Source organism: Marmota marmota, unplaced genomic scaffold (genome assembly GCF_001458135.2).
Source record: "Marmota marmota marmota unplaced genomic scaffold, marMar, whole genome shotgun sequence".
NCBI lineage: Eukaryota > Metazoa > Chordata > Mammalia > Rodentia > Sciuridae > Marmota > Marmota marmota.
The window spans coordinates 36450939-36463561 of NW_026000005.1; the positions used below are offsets into that span (position 1 = coordinate 36450939).

The 12623-nt window shown below is 46.9% G+C and overlaps 1 protein-coding gene across 1 annotated transcript in view; it reads right to left on the bottom strand.

The window, feature by feature from the left end:
- Positions 1 to 12623, bottom strand: part of Ptprn (protein tyrosine phosphatase receptor type N) — a 37776-nt gene that overhangs the window by 6835 nt on the left and 18318 nt on the right. Inside the window, exons 2-13 of the mRNA XM_015481429.2 lie at positions 10230 to 10280; positions 9905 to 10018; positions 5824 to 5920; positions 4595 to 4853; positions 4156 to 4510; positions 3618 to 3752; positions 2988 to 3022; positions 2073 to 2347; positions 1791 to 1877; positions 1370 to 1449; positions 1111 to 1175; positions 278 to 496 (exon numbers count right to left, since the gene is read on the bottom strand). Of these exons, the coding sequence (XP_015336915.2) occupies positions 278 to 496; positions 1111 to 1175; positions 1370 to 1449; positions 1791 to 1877; positions 2073 to 2347; positions 2988 to 3022; positions 3618 to 3752; positions 4156 to 4510; positions 4595 to 4853; positions 5824 to 5920; positions 9905 to 10018; positions 10230 to 10280 (1772 nt within the window). The remainder of the gene's footprint in view (positions 1 to 277; positions 497 to 1110; positions 1176 to 1369; positions 1450 to 1790; positions 1878 to 2072; positions 2348 to 2987; positions 3023 to 3617; positions 3753 to 4155; positions 4511 to 4594; positions 4854 to 5823; positions 5921 to 9904; positions 10019 to 10229; positions 10281 to 12623) is intronic.

Here is a 12623-nt window from a genome sequence, read left to right on the forward strand (position 1 = left end):
GTGGTTTATAACAACCTCAGATATTACAGGGTGAAATCCTAGACCCTCAGAATCATAGCATTGGAATGAACTTCTGGAAATATCTGCTCCATGTGGGAATTCCCATTCATTCAGAAATTCCCTCACAACACCTGCTGGACCCTCTTCAGTCTCTGCCTGGACATTCCTAGGGATGACAACTCGCTCGCCATTGCACTCCCACCTTCACTCCAAGCAAGACCCAGACTCCTCAGCCCCTTGCTCTTCCTCCCCTTGACAACCTTCTGGGATTGCATACCTGGTACTCAAAAGTAGTGTCACCATGGGCTCCCTCAGGCCCCAGGGCTGCCAGGCGCTCCTTGTCCCGCTGTCTCGAGTGCTGGCGCATACACAGAGCCACTGCCAAAGCCACTAGTAGCCCAGCAACACCTGCCAGGGCCACCAGAGTAAGCAGCACTGAACGCATGGGAGAGGTGCTGTGGGCTGGTCGGGGAAGGACTGCGGCTGCCTCCTCCCTCTGTAGGAACAAAGTCAGAATCAGGAAGGGAGGAAGTGGTGTGTGTTGGGGGGTGGACTTAGGTGCTGCTTGTCACCCATGCCCCTGTCCTGATCCTTGCTAGGACATTTCCTGGGGCAAAGCTGTGAGGTCAGAATGGCTCAGGTGCTCCTTCTCATCCCCATCAGACAACTCAAGTGCCAGAGACACTGGGGGTGACTTCCTTCAGAAAGATTTCCATATAAAGACAGACAGGAAGAAGTGGGGAAGGAACTAGCAGAATGGAATACTGGAGTGTGAGGCATAAGTGTTAGATGTTGACTACAAACATATTTTGAGTATTGTGTTTCTTCTGTGCCAAGTTTCCCCTTAGAATTGAGAGACTTTGTTGCAGGAGACCAAGGGCATCTCAGTTCTTCCAAGCATAGGCCTTTCTTTAAAAGGATGGTCCCACAGGGAGGAGGGGCCACTGGGGCCATCTGCTGGCCATAAAAGGAAATGCACGGGGAAGGGCTGGTTGGCAAAAGGGGGGTGGGGGGCTGGCCAGCCAGATAAATGAGGTTTCTGCTCAGTTGTACTGTCAAGTTTGCCTCCATCTCTTGTGGACAACATCAGCCCCCTGGGATAGTGCCTACCTGTCCCACTCCTGTCTGTAAGATCTGGAGCCCTGTCTGTGCTTCCAGTTCAGACTTCACCAGCCCTGCAGAGAGGACACAGGTCAGGCTCTCTCCAGTCCTATATGGTCTCCATCCCATGTCATACTATGCCAGGTGGCAGGTAGGGCCTAGATGGCATGTGGGCCGGGAATATTTAAAGGGAGCATCAGCCCCGGGACTGGATATTAGGACTGGGTCGAGGGTCAAGCCTGGGCTTGAGGTTGTGGGTGGTATTTACCAGCTTGCTGGGTCACATCCGCCAAAGACAGGTTCTGTTCATTGTGCCGGATGCGGAAGGTGAGGGCCGGTCCCACCACACTGCCAAGTAGGTGCTATGTTACTGCCTCACCTACCCTAGACACCAGGCTCTAACAGAGAGGCCAACTCTGGCTCTCTCCCCATTAAAGGATGGGGCTGGAGCAGGTCAGGGATGCCCCCACAGTGGTGTCTGATGGCAGGCAGATAATGAATGGAATCAGCAGCAAGGATAGGTGTGGCTGTACCTTCAGTACAGCTGGGAGCATCTCTGACCCCAGAACTTGTCTTCCTTTCCTCCCCTGAGTCTGACCCCAGAACTTGTCTTCCTTTCCTCCAGCCACTGCAGGGCTCAAGCTGTCTTCTAGACCCCTGCCACTGCCCCATTAAGATAGCCGCCCCACCTGATGTTGATGAAGCTGCCTGAGGACATGTGCACATGCTCAGCCAGGATCTCCAGCAGCTTCACTCCTGCAGCCAGGCTCAGGGGTCTGGAGGCGGGTAGCAGGCAGAGGAAGGAAAGTGGGGATATTCTCAGTCACTGTCTTAAAACAAGCCACCTCCAAGGATGCAGAGCTGCTTCCACCTCCCTGTCTTTCACATTTGGATTTCTGCTTTTGCTTCCCGCCAGATGGGCCAGCCCAACCCCAAGGGACTGAAAGGTTTCTCTGAGCTGGAGCCCTTACTTCTGGTCAGTGACGATGTAGCCATACTCCTCTGCTGATGGCCGAGCTAAAGGTTGTCCCACCACTGTGGGCTGGATTTGGCCCAATGAACTTTTCTTCTCCAGCAGGACAGGTGTAGCGGGGAGACTCACAGCTTTGGGGGACTCAGAGGAGGCAGGGCTCAGCAGCTGCTGGTCTTTATTGGAGATAGGGCTGGCAGTGGGGTACCCAGGCAGGAAGGGGGTGGGGGGTGGAGGTTCTGCTCTGTCTCCACCCTGCACCTGCTCCTCCATTGTCTGTTAGAAGAGAGAATGAAGGTGTGGACTACCTACAGTGGAGGGGTGTGTGGGAGGGGGGCCACACCCTGGACTCTGAGCTTTCCACAGTGGAGCTTAAGCCAGGGCCTGGTGCAGCGCATCCAGAAATGTGAGCCAAGTGGATGAATGAATGAATAAAAGATTGAATGAGTAAACATGATCTGTAATTATCCATGGGATGGAGTTGGAGGAGTGGGAGGAACTTCTGGAGCCAGAAAAGCTGGGGTGAGGTTAGAAGATGAACGGCAGGCAATGTTTTTAAGACTTTTTGTTCAGCTACAATATCTTGGAAGTCTGACACCTAAAATGGAGAGAACAGAGCTCCTCCAGCTACAGATGGTCAGGAGCCTGCCTTCTCTCAACTCTTCTCTTGCTGCAGGAATCCCCAGAGAATAGTCTGAAAGGATTTTAGTGAAAGAGGAATGAATCAAGAATTCTGGTTTTTAATTCCAGCTCTGCCAACAGCTTGATATAAAACTACAGACAATGTGAGCTCTCTGGGCCCAAGATGAGGGACTGGAGGATACAGATTCTAAGTCCTGATTCTGAGATTTAGGTTTCAACAAGGGAGTGTACTGCCATGGGACATTTACAGGTCAGGGAGGTGCTGGGAACTTACTTTCTTGACATCAGCTCCAACATTTACAATCCCTCCTGTAGAGATAGGAAAAACAAGAGTCTGCGAAAAAGGGCCAAGAACAACATCTACACAACAACACAGGTGGGAGAAGGGGCTGGAGCCCCTGAGCCTGTTCTATCTGCCGTGGCCTTGATCTTGTTTTAGTGACCAAGACTCCATTGATGGCCTCATTCCTCTTTGGTTCTGCCTTATAAGGCACTGCTTTCTTAACTTCTCCATTCATCATTGGCCATATCTCTCTAAGCTATTCTTTGTTCAGTTCTCCCTCTACCCATCAATTTTTGGCCTCTACTCACAGGCCACGCACTCCTCGTGTCCTCATTAGCATTGACCCACCCTTCTTCATGTCTCCCCCAGTCCCCCTGCCCATATCTTCTCTTCCATTACTTCCACCCTTTAGTCTTTTCTTGATCAAACTCCTCATTTCATCACCCTACCACTTGCTCTCTGCTGTTTGCTGGAAATTACTCTGTGTCTCAAAAAAAATCTCCCTTCCCCTGACCTTGACTCTGACTCTTTCCCTTTGGGCTTCTCCCTGTGGTCTTGACAGGTGAGGCTAGAAGCCTCCTTGGATTTGGGAGTCGCTGGTCTCTCTGCTTGGACACTCACCTGGATTTCTTCCTGTGGCCTTGGGAAGCAGCTGCAGCAGGGTCGAGAGCGTGGAAAGCTGCTCAGGGGTCAGTTGACGCAGCTCCACTCCATAGCCCGCCAAGACAGCGGCCAGTCTCTGCAGGGCTATATCCGCTGGGGGCCAGACACAGAGCTTAGGGCAGATGATGGAATGAACTGACTGGGAGGGTGGACTAGCACATTTAAGTGATTTTTCTTAAATAATAGGACACTGATACCATCCCCTTCCCAGCCCTTGTACACACTTTGGGGAAAAGACCTCTCTGGAGCCAATACCAAACTCCAGGCCCTCTATGGGCATTTCAGTTCTTCATCTGAAGATTATTATCCAGTTCGCACCCCACAGTACTCCCATCTCTGCTAGTGCCTACAGAGATCACTTTGTCAGTAGACACGAGTTAAATGTATGGATGATTTTGGGGACACTTCAACAGATGCATGGGTAGTCAGGAAGGCACCCCATGGTTCTCCCAAAGCAGCTTCCTTAGTCAGGGAGGTGGATGCTGAGGTCTGTTACCTGGCTGCACTGCTGGGGAAGGAGGCTTCTCCCCACGATCCACTCGTCCTTCCTGCTCATACCCCTCTGAAGAGTCTTCTGCCCGACTGCTGCCCCCTTGCTCTGGTAGCCTTGGTGTCCTAGCCCTGTTGGGCACTGGCAAGTCCTGGGCCAGGTAAAGCAATGCTGAATCCTGGAAAAGCTGAGCAGGTGAGGGCCCAGGAAGGTCCCCATAGGAGTGACCAGAATGGGCCCCAAACATGCCCTTGGATGCAGTTCTGCTGAAGAGGGGAGGAGCTTCGGCCTTGGGCAGGGGGCCAACACTGACCATTCCTGATGAGCTCTCTGGGCTCCGGGAGCCATCACGGGAGCCAAACTGAGGAAATTCAGAGATACCAGTAAGGGAAAAAGTCAGAACGGAGGGATGGAAGGTGGGGAAGGGCCAGAGTCAAGGGCTCACCTGGTGGAACAGGTAGGGCTGCAACAAGGTAGGTTCATAACTCAGGGCAGGGTGGGGAGCCTGTGGGGGCAGCAGAAGATGCTCCAAGAGAGGAGGCAGCAACTCAGCCTGCAGAGGGGACAGTGGGGAGCCTGCCCCAGCTCCACCCCCACCCATGGGAGGTCGAGGAAGCCCCTGGGCAGCAGGGGAAGAACCAGTGGGGGTGCCCTGTGAAAGCAGCTCCCCAGCAGGACCAGGTCTCCTGGGCACCAAGCCAGATCTGGGGAGGAAAGCAAAGTGTGTGTGTGATGGTTTATGCAGCAAGGGGATAGAGAGCTTACGAGGAAGAGATGGGGGCAGGGGGTCAGACAAGTAGAGTAAGCCTGACCTCTTAAGAAATGAGGTGACCTCAGGGGACAGGAGATGCACCAGAAGGACATGGGGAAAGTCAGAGAGACAAGCCTGGGTTGAGGTATCTGCCTCCTTGGTAAGCATGTCTAGGTCCCCAAACAGAGCTGCTGGCGCCAGGGAAGCATATGGCTAGGATTGGACGAGGGCAGAATGGGAGCAGGAAAAGCAGCTTGAGCCTCTAAAGATGAACTGTGGCTGCAGTGTGCCTAGTTGTCCTTGTGTGCTGGTTCTCCTTGTGTATGTTCAAACATTCAAGACTGCCCTGTCACCCCCACCCCTGCCGCATGCTTTCTTCTGAGCTCAGTGAACCTCATTGCTTTTCTTCCGCTTTGCTGGGTCTGGACACTGCCTTAGAGGTCCTAGCCATGGAAAAATGGTGATAGCTCCTGCCATAAACAATTCCACATAGTGATGAAACTGAATGTTAAGTGACTTCAACAAAATTCTAATCTACCTAAGATAACTCTTTTATGAGTCTTATAAAATATCAAATAATGACTTTTTTGGTGGTACTAGGGATAGAAAGCAAGGGCACTCTATTGCTGAACTACAACCCCAGCCCTTCTAATTTTTTTTTTTTTTTTTGAGACAGGGTCTAACACTTCCAAATAATGTTTTTGAGTGTATTTTTAATACTTTTTTTTTGATCCCCAGGGTGCACCCAGCTCCTACTAGGCATGTGAGCATGTCAGAGAGTGACCATTCCTGAATCTCTTTTATCTGTGTTTCAGTCTGATGACCTAGGTACCCTCTTCTTCCCTTCCCCTCCCTTTTCACCATCAAGAAGACCACACACCTCCAGCCTCAATACACTAAGGTTGCTGAGAAAGGCTGCCTACCTGTCCCTTGGCCGGGGCTCTGGGGGGCGAAGCCTGGGGATGCGCTCCATTTCCTGGGAGATCACATACTGTGTGAGGTCATCATGCCAGGATAATCCTGTTGGGCAATGATAGGTGAGAGTGGGTGAGGAGTCTGGGGGCCCAGTCACAAAAAGCACAACACCTACACTGCAGTGCATTGAGTTTGGCAGAGCAGAGAGGCAGTGGAGGAGGCTGGAGACCCACAGGGTGATATGAGCTGCTTTTTCTCACCCTCAGGTCCAGCTTTTGCAGTCAGACTGCTTGGGTTTGAATCTGCCTCTGCCACTGAGAAATTCAGTGATTTTGGGAAGATTGCTGAGCCTCAATTATCTCAATTCTCTCCTCCATAAGATGGGCATTTATACCACCTAAGATATATATATATATATATATAATTTTTAGTTGTTGATGGACCTTTATTTTATTTATTTGTATGTGGTGCTGAGAACTGAACCCAGTGCCTCACGCATGCTAGGCAAGCACGTTACCCCTGAGCCACAATCCTGGCCCTCTCCTAAGATTTTTGTATTAACTAAAATAACATATATTAAATAGAATAGTGCCTGTCACATAATGAACTTGCAACAACGCTATTATTATAGCTATTATTATTATTTTCCTGAACCTCAGTTTCCATATGGGAATATCACATAGCTCACAATGTGATTGTGAGGATCAAGTGTGACCATGGAAATGAAAGTGCTTAGAAAACTCTAAATCAGTGGACACTTGCTTTAAACCTCTACATCCTCTCCTCATCAGGGTTGTCATCATTATCATTCTCATATTTGTTATAATCATCATCTTACCCTGAAGCAGATCTTCTGTTTGACCCTTTAACCCCATGAAACTCTGCTCTCAGGAAAGACCAGCCACCCATTCTTAAAGAATAATCTCCCACTCTCTACCCCCATTTTTTCTTCCATGTTCTGGGTTTATAATCTGTGGTGCTCTTCACAAATATTCTGGGATCTACCAACATCTCTATCTGCCTTCTTGCCTTTTAATATTTGATTAACTACCTGTGCTCCTATTTAAACTTAATTCTTCCAGTTGAGCACTAGATTCTGTTCCCTCTTACCTACTCAAGAACACCCCTCCCGAAATTCTCCCCTATTTCCTACATCATCCTCTTCTCCATTTTCTACTGAATTGTTGCCATCAGCATAAAAACATGATGCAATATTTTTCCATCTAAAAAAACTACTATTTAGCATCACATTTCCCTTCAGTTATGATCCCATTTCTTTGTAGCAAGATTCCTTGAAAGACTTATCTATAACACTCTATCCAATTTCTTTCCTCCCATTCCCTCTCAATCTACTCTATTCAGGATTTTATTTTATTTTTAAATTTTTTTTTAGTTTTTTTTAGTTGTAGATGAACACAATACCTTTATTTCATTTATTTATTTATTTATTTATATGTGGTGCTGGGCCTCGAATCCCGTGCCTCACGTGTGCAAGGCAAGCGCTCTACCACTAAGCCCCAGCCCCAGCCCCTCTATTCAGGATTTTACTACTACTTCGTCAAAGTGAATTGTCAGCAGTGAATTATGCTTATCTAAATCCAATGGCCAGTTCCCAGATCTCATTTTTCTTAACCTGTCATCATCATTTGACAATGTTGATCTCTCCCTCTTTGGTAGATTTTCACTTGGCATCTGGGACATTGAACACTCCTCCTACCTCACTAGCTTCCGATTCTAAGTCTCTTCTTCTCCTTCTCCTCCTCCTCCTCCCCTTTCACCCTCTTCCTCCTCCTTCTTTCTTAACCTAAATAAGCTCAGCTTCAAAGTCTCTTTCCTTCTGTGGTTGAGTCTGGGTCACAGTACCCCCATGTTGTACATGTTGGACTCTAACAGTTAACAAAGTCTGCCTGGAAACTGGCCATCCACCTAGGTCCTAACAGATTCCAGATGATACAGCCGTCTGAGTCTGAGGACTGGACCTGCAGAGCCATACACACAGAGCAGTTGACTTGGAGAATGTATTTTTGGCCTTAAAGTCCTGGCAAACTCTTCTTTCTCCTTACAGTCTGTTCAAAATTTACATATATTCAAAAATGTACACTGCAGCTTTCTAATTTGCCATTTATATTTGCACTAGAATATCAAATGTTTTAAGTTTAATCAAAATGTGTCATATATTTAAACTATGAATGGGAACATTGAGACTACTCCCTCCTTCCATCTTCCCTCTCCCTTCAGAATTCGGGCCTTGTATTATGGGACACTTCATGATGTAATTCAGGGAAAAGGTTATTAGAATTCTCCAGAGCTTGCCAGGTGCAGTGCCCGCCTGTAATTCCAGTGGCTCGGGAGGCTGAGGCAGGAGGATCTTGAGTTCAAAGCCAGCCTCAGCAAAAATGAGGCACTAAGCAACTCAGTGACACTCTCTCTCTAAATAAAATACAAAATAGGGGGGCTGGGGCTGTAGCTCAGTGGTAGAGCACCTGCCTCACACATGTGAGGTACTGGGTTCAATCCTCAGACCACATAAAAATAAATAAATAAAGATATTTAAAAAATACAAAATATGGCTGGGGATGTGGTTCAGTCACAGAGTACCCCTGAGTTCAATCCCTGTACACTCCACTCTCACACACAAAAAAAGAATTCTCCAGGGCTTTATCCTTAGTCTTCTTCTTCATATATACTCAATCCTTTGGTTAAGCCATCTACCTTATAGATATATTTGCCATCTCTATGCCAAAGAATCCCAAATTTATAACTCTATTCTGGTCCTCTCTCTCAAAATCCTATCTCACAGGTTTGAATTCCATCCTACCTGCACAGACATGTTAAACTCAACATATCAAAAACTAAACATCCCCCAACTTTACCTAAAGTTTTTTTTTTTGTGTGTGTGTGTGAAATTTCCCCCATCATAGTTAATGACATCTCCACTGATTCAGTTGTCTGGGCAATACAATGTGGATGTCATTTCTGACTTCTCTTTTTACAGCCATATCTAGTATTTTATCATCGCCCTAGTCCAAACTACACTCATCTCTTACCCGAGTTATTATGGCAGCTTTCACTGGACTTCCTGCTTCAAACCTTGACTCTCTCTACATTCTGTGTATTCTCAACACAGAAGCAAGAATAATCCTTTTAAAATAGAAGTTAGATCATGCACAACTGTGCTAAAACCCTGCAATGGTTTTCTCTTGTACTCAGAGTGGAACCAATGCCATACATTCCCTTGAGTCCCTACAATGACTACATTCCTTCCCCCATTTCTTACCCAAATGTGACTTCTATTTTTCCTTTCCGTCACTTTTCTATCAGTTATAGTGGCATCCATGGTGTTCCTAAAATTTGCTCCTGCCTTAGGGCTTTTGACCTAGCTGTTTGGTCTGCCTGAAACACTCTTTCCTTGAATAACCTCCTGGCAAACTCTCCCTTCTCCTTACAGTCTGTTCAAAATTTACATATATTCAAAAATGTATAGTGCAGCTTTCTAATTCACCATTTCAGGTCCCTTTATTCTGCTGTAATGTTCTATGGCACTTTCTAGCCTACCCTAATATCCATTTATTACCTTCTAGAATACTATTTATTTTCTAACTAATATAGTGTTTCTTCCCCCCAAACACAAACCCCAATAGACAGAGATCTTTGTTTTATTCCCTGTTACATCCCCAACATCTAGAACTATGCCCCCATCCTGCCCCCCCCCCACATAGTAAATACTCAATAGATACGTGCTGAATGAATGAATTGAATGAGTGGGGTGTTCTCTTGCCTAAGGACCTTAGAATCTGTGGAGAACACTCAGACAGTCCCAGGGAGTAAAACTGGACCTAAAGAGACAGATGCTGGCTTCTTCCAGTGCTTTTAGAGTCCAGAGTTCAGATGTGAACAGCCAGTCTTTAGGATTTTATCACATCCTTTTCTTGTCCCCTTCTCCAGCAAGATCTAGGAAGGTGAGTTTCCAGAAGTTGGCATGACAAGAATATTTCAGAAAGAGAAGTCTTTGGGTCAGGTGGTCCCTTACTTCCCCACTCATATCTAACCAAGCTTGAATCTCTCTCCTCCAGTGCATCCAGATCTTACCTTGAGACATGAGCTGTCGGAGCACACCTTGTAAGCGTTGGAGAACTGGGGAGGTGACTTGCAAAAGGGGCCGTGCCTGCCCCACTCCCACCTGGCACTGTCCAAACAAGCCATCTAAGAGGACAAAAGTGGTATCAGAAATCTTGAACAAGAGACCTATCAAAGTCCAGGTTGCCAATGAATAGCACTTTCTCCACCTTCTCTCTTGTTCCTTAAGGTCAGGGCTCCTTATCCCAAGACTGTCCCTCTCCTCCCTTCTGGGACTCCCACTTGTTTTTTGTTGTACCTCTCTGTCTTGTGAGTCCTATGCCTGGGTCTTACTCACCCTGAATGCATACTTCGAGGTGAGAGCAGAGTCTACGATCAAATAGACAGCCTGTAGAGGGACAGGTAAGCAGAAGCTCAGACACCCCCACACAGAATGGTAGGATGGATGGAAAGGCAGGGAAACAGGAAAACCAGACGGGGCCCATTCTTTCATTCTAAGAAAGCCTTTAATCTGGGAGGAGAGTAGGGAAGAGGCCTAGAATCCTGAACAGAAGAAAGCATGAGATCCGGCTCCGGATTTTAAAGTCCGAATCCTTAAGAGCCTCCAGTCGCTTTACTGAGAGTTGAGAAGCAGCAGCCTTTCTGCTTTACGCTGCTTGAGCACAGACAGAAAAGCAACTTGCCCAAGGCAAGGGCGGGGGCGGGGACAGTCGTGTTAGAGGATCATATTGTTTTCATAAAATTACTATGGGAGAGTTTTTGGCCAAATCCAGAAGGAAAATTTACTTCCCCAAATCTTCGAAAGCCTCCTAAGTTTAATAGCCTGGAACTCAGACAAGGCGGAAAGTCTAATGCACCTCCCCCGCGTGGAGGGAGAGGGTCAGAGTGTTCCTGGCTAGCGGTTCCAGACCCGTGCCGCTGCGCTGTCCGTGGTGCTGAAGCCTGGAGCTGCGGAAGGGCTTGTCAGGAGGGAATTGCGGGAGAGGGAGGGGTTGACGGGAGAGGAGTCTCCAGAGGACCTGACCCCTCCGCTCCATCTTGTTAACCCACAGCGTCACAGGAAGAACCCCTGCGTTGGTCTCCAAGCCCGGGTGGGGAAAGAGAGGGCCAGATGGCGAGGCTGCGCCCCTTCCCCCATGCGCCACCTTCCCACCCCCACCCCCGGCCCGTGAGTCAGNCTCTTACGCTTATTTGCGTCATACGTGACGTAAGAGCCCTGTCTTAGCGGGGTACCTAAGCAACCTTCACCTCCTCCACCAAATAGTAGAGTTCCCACTTGGCTTATCCCCTTTTGACCTAACTATGCTCCTCTTCAAGGACCACATCCACCTCTCTCTCTTGCGCCCAAGATTGGCGAAATGGGTTATAGTTCTGTGGGGGCCAGGGAAGCTACGTGGGTCTGGGAATATAAATCCTAAAACGAGGAGCATAAAAGTGAATAGAAAGGAACTCTTACGTGTGTCTTTATTAATGGTTCTGGCGTCATTCTTAAGGCCAGGGATGGTTAGGCGTGCGTGCTTGGATTCCAATTCCAATGGTGCCACCTACTAGGGGTATAACCTTGGGCAAGTTGCTTATCTGTCTGTGCTCAAGCAGCGTAAATCAGAGAGGCTAATACTAGTAAGTACTTCACAATGTGACGGTGAGAATTATATGAATTAAATTCATGTGGATCACTGGGAACAAGGACTGGACCGGCACGTACTGAATACAACATAAAATATTATCTTTTTTTCTCTCCTTACAATGCTTACAATGTATTTATTGTCTTTTGAACTTTTTCCTTTGTTTTAAAACATTTATTTACTTTTAATTGATAAATAGTAATTGAACATATTTATGGACTACAGTGTGACATTTCAATACATGTACACAGCGGTTAATGATCATACCTATCACCTTAAACATTTTTTATACCTTGATTTTATTTATTTAGTTTCACGTGGTGCTGGGGATCGAACCCAGTGCCCCCCACGTGCAAGCACGCTACCACTGAGCCACAACCCCAGCTCACCTTAAACATTTATTATTTCCTTGTATTAGGAACATTCAGAATCTTCTCTTAGTTTACTTTGAAATAGTTAATTAGTTTGTCAACCGTAGTCATCTTTCTGTGCTATAGAGCATCAGAAGTTATTTTCCTATCTATCTGCACCCCTGTAGGTAGTAATTTTTGTTATTAGTGTTGACTCTCTGACTCTTCCATCTGGAGCCTATCAGCAATTTTATGGTTAGTATGGCAAAGTGTATCTCATATCAGCTCACCTCTCTTCCCCCTGACTACCCTACCTAGACCTCTGTTCTCACTCATGGTGGATTTTGCAGTAATCATCCCACTGGTCTTCTGCTTCCATTCTTATCTCCCAATAAGCTAGGGAGTGAGCTTTCTAGGGTTCAAATTTGATCATTTTACTGTCTTGCTTTCTAGTAAAATATGAGAAAGAGAGAGAGAGAGAGAGAGAGAGAGAGAGAGAGAGAGAGAGAGAGAGAGAGATGTGTGCATAGTGAATACTCATACCATCTCATCTAGACTTAACGGTTATTGGCATTTTGCCATATTTGCTTCTTCTTAGTATTTAAGCAAATTATAGACATCATAATTCCATTATAAATATTTCAATATGTATCTCTAGGAAACAAGGACATTTTCTCACATAACCACAGTAACTCTCTTAATATTATTTAATACTCAATCACATTTAAATTTCTCAAACTATTTCTCCAAAATTCC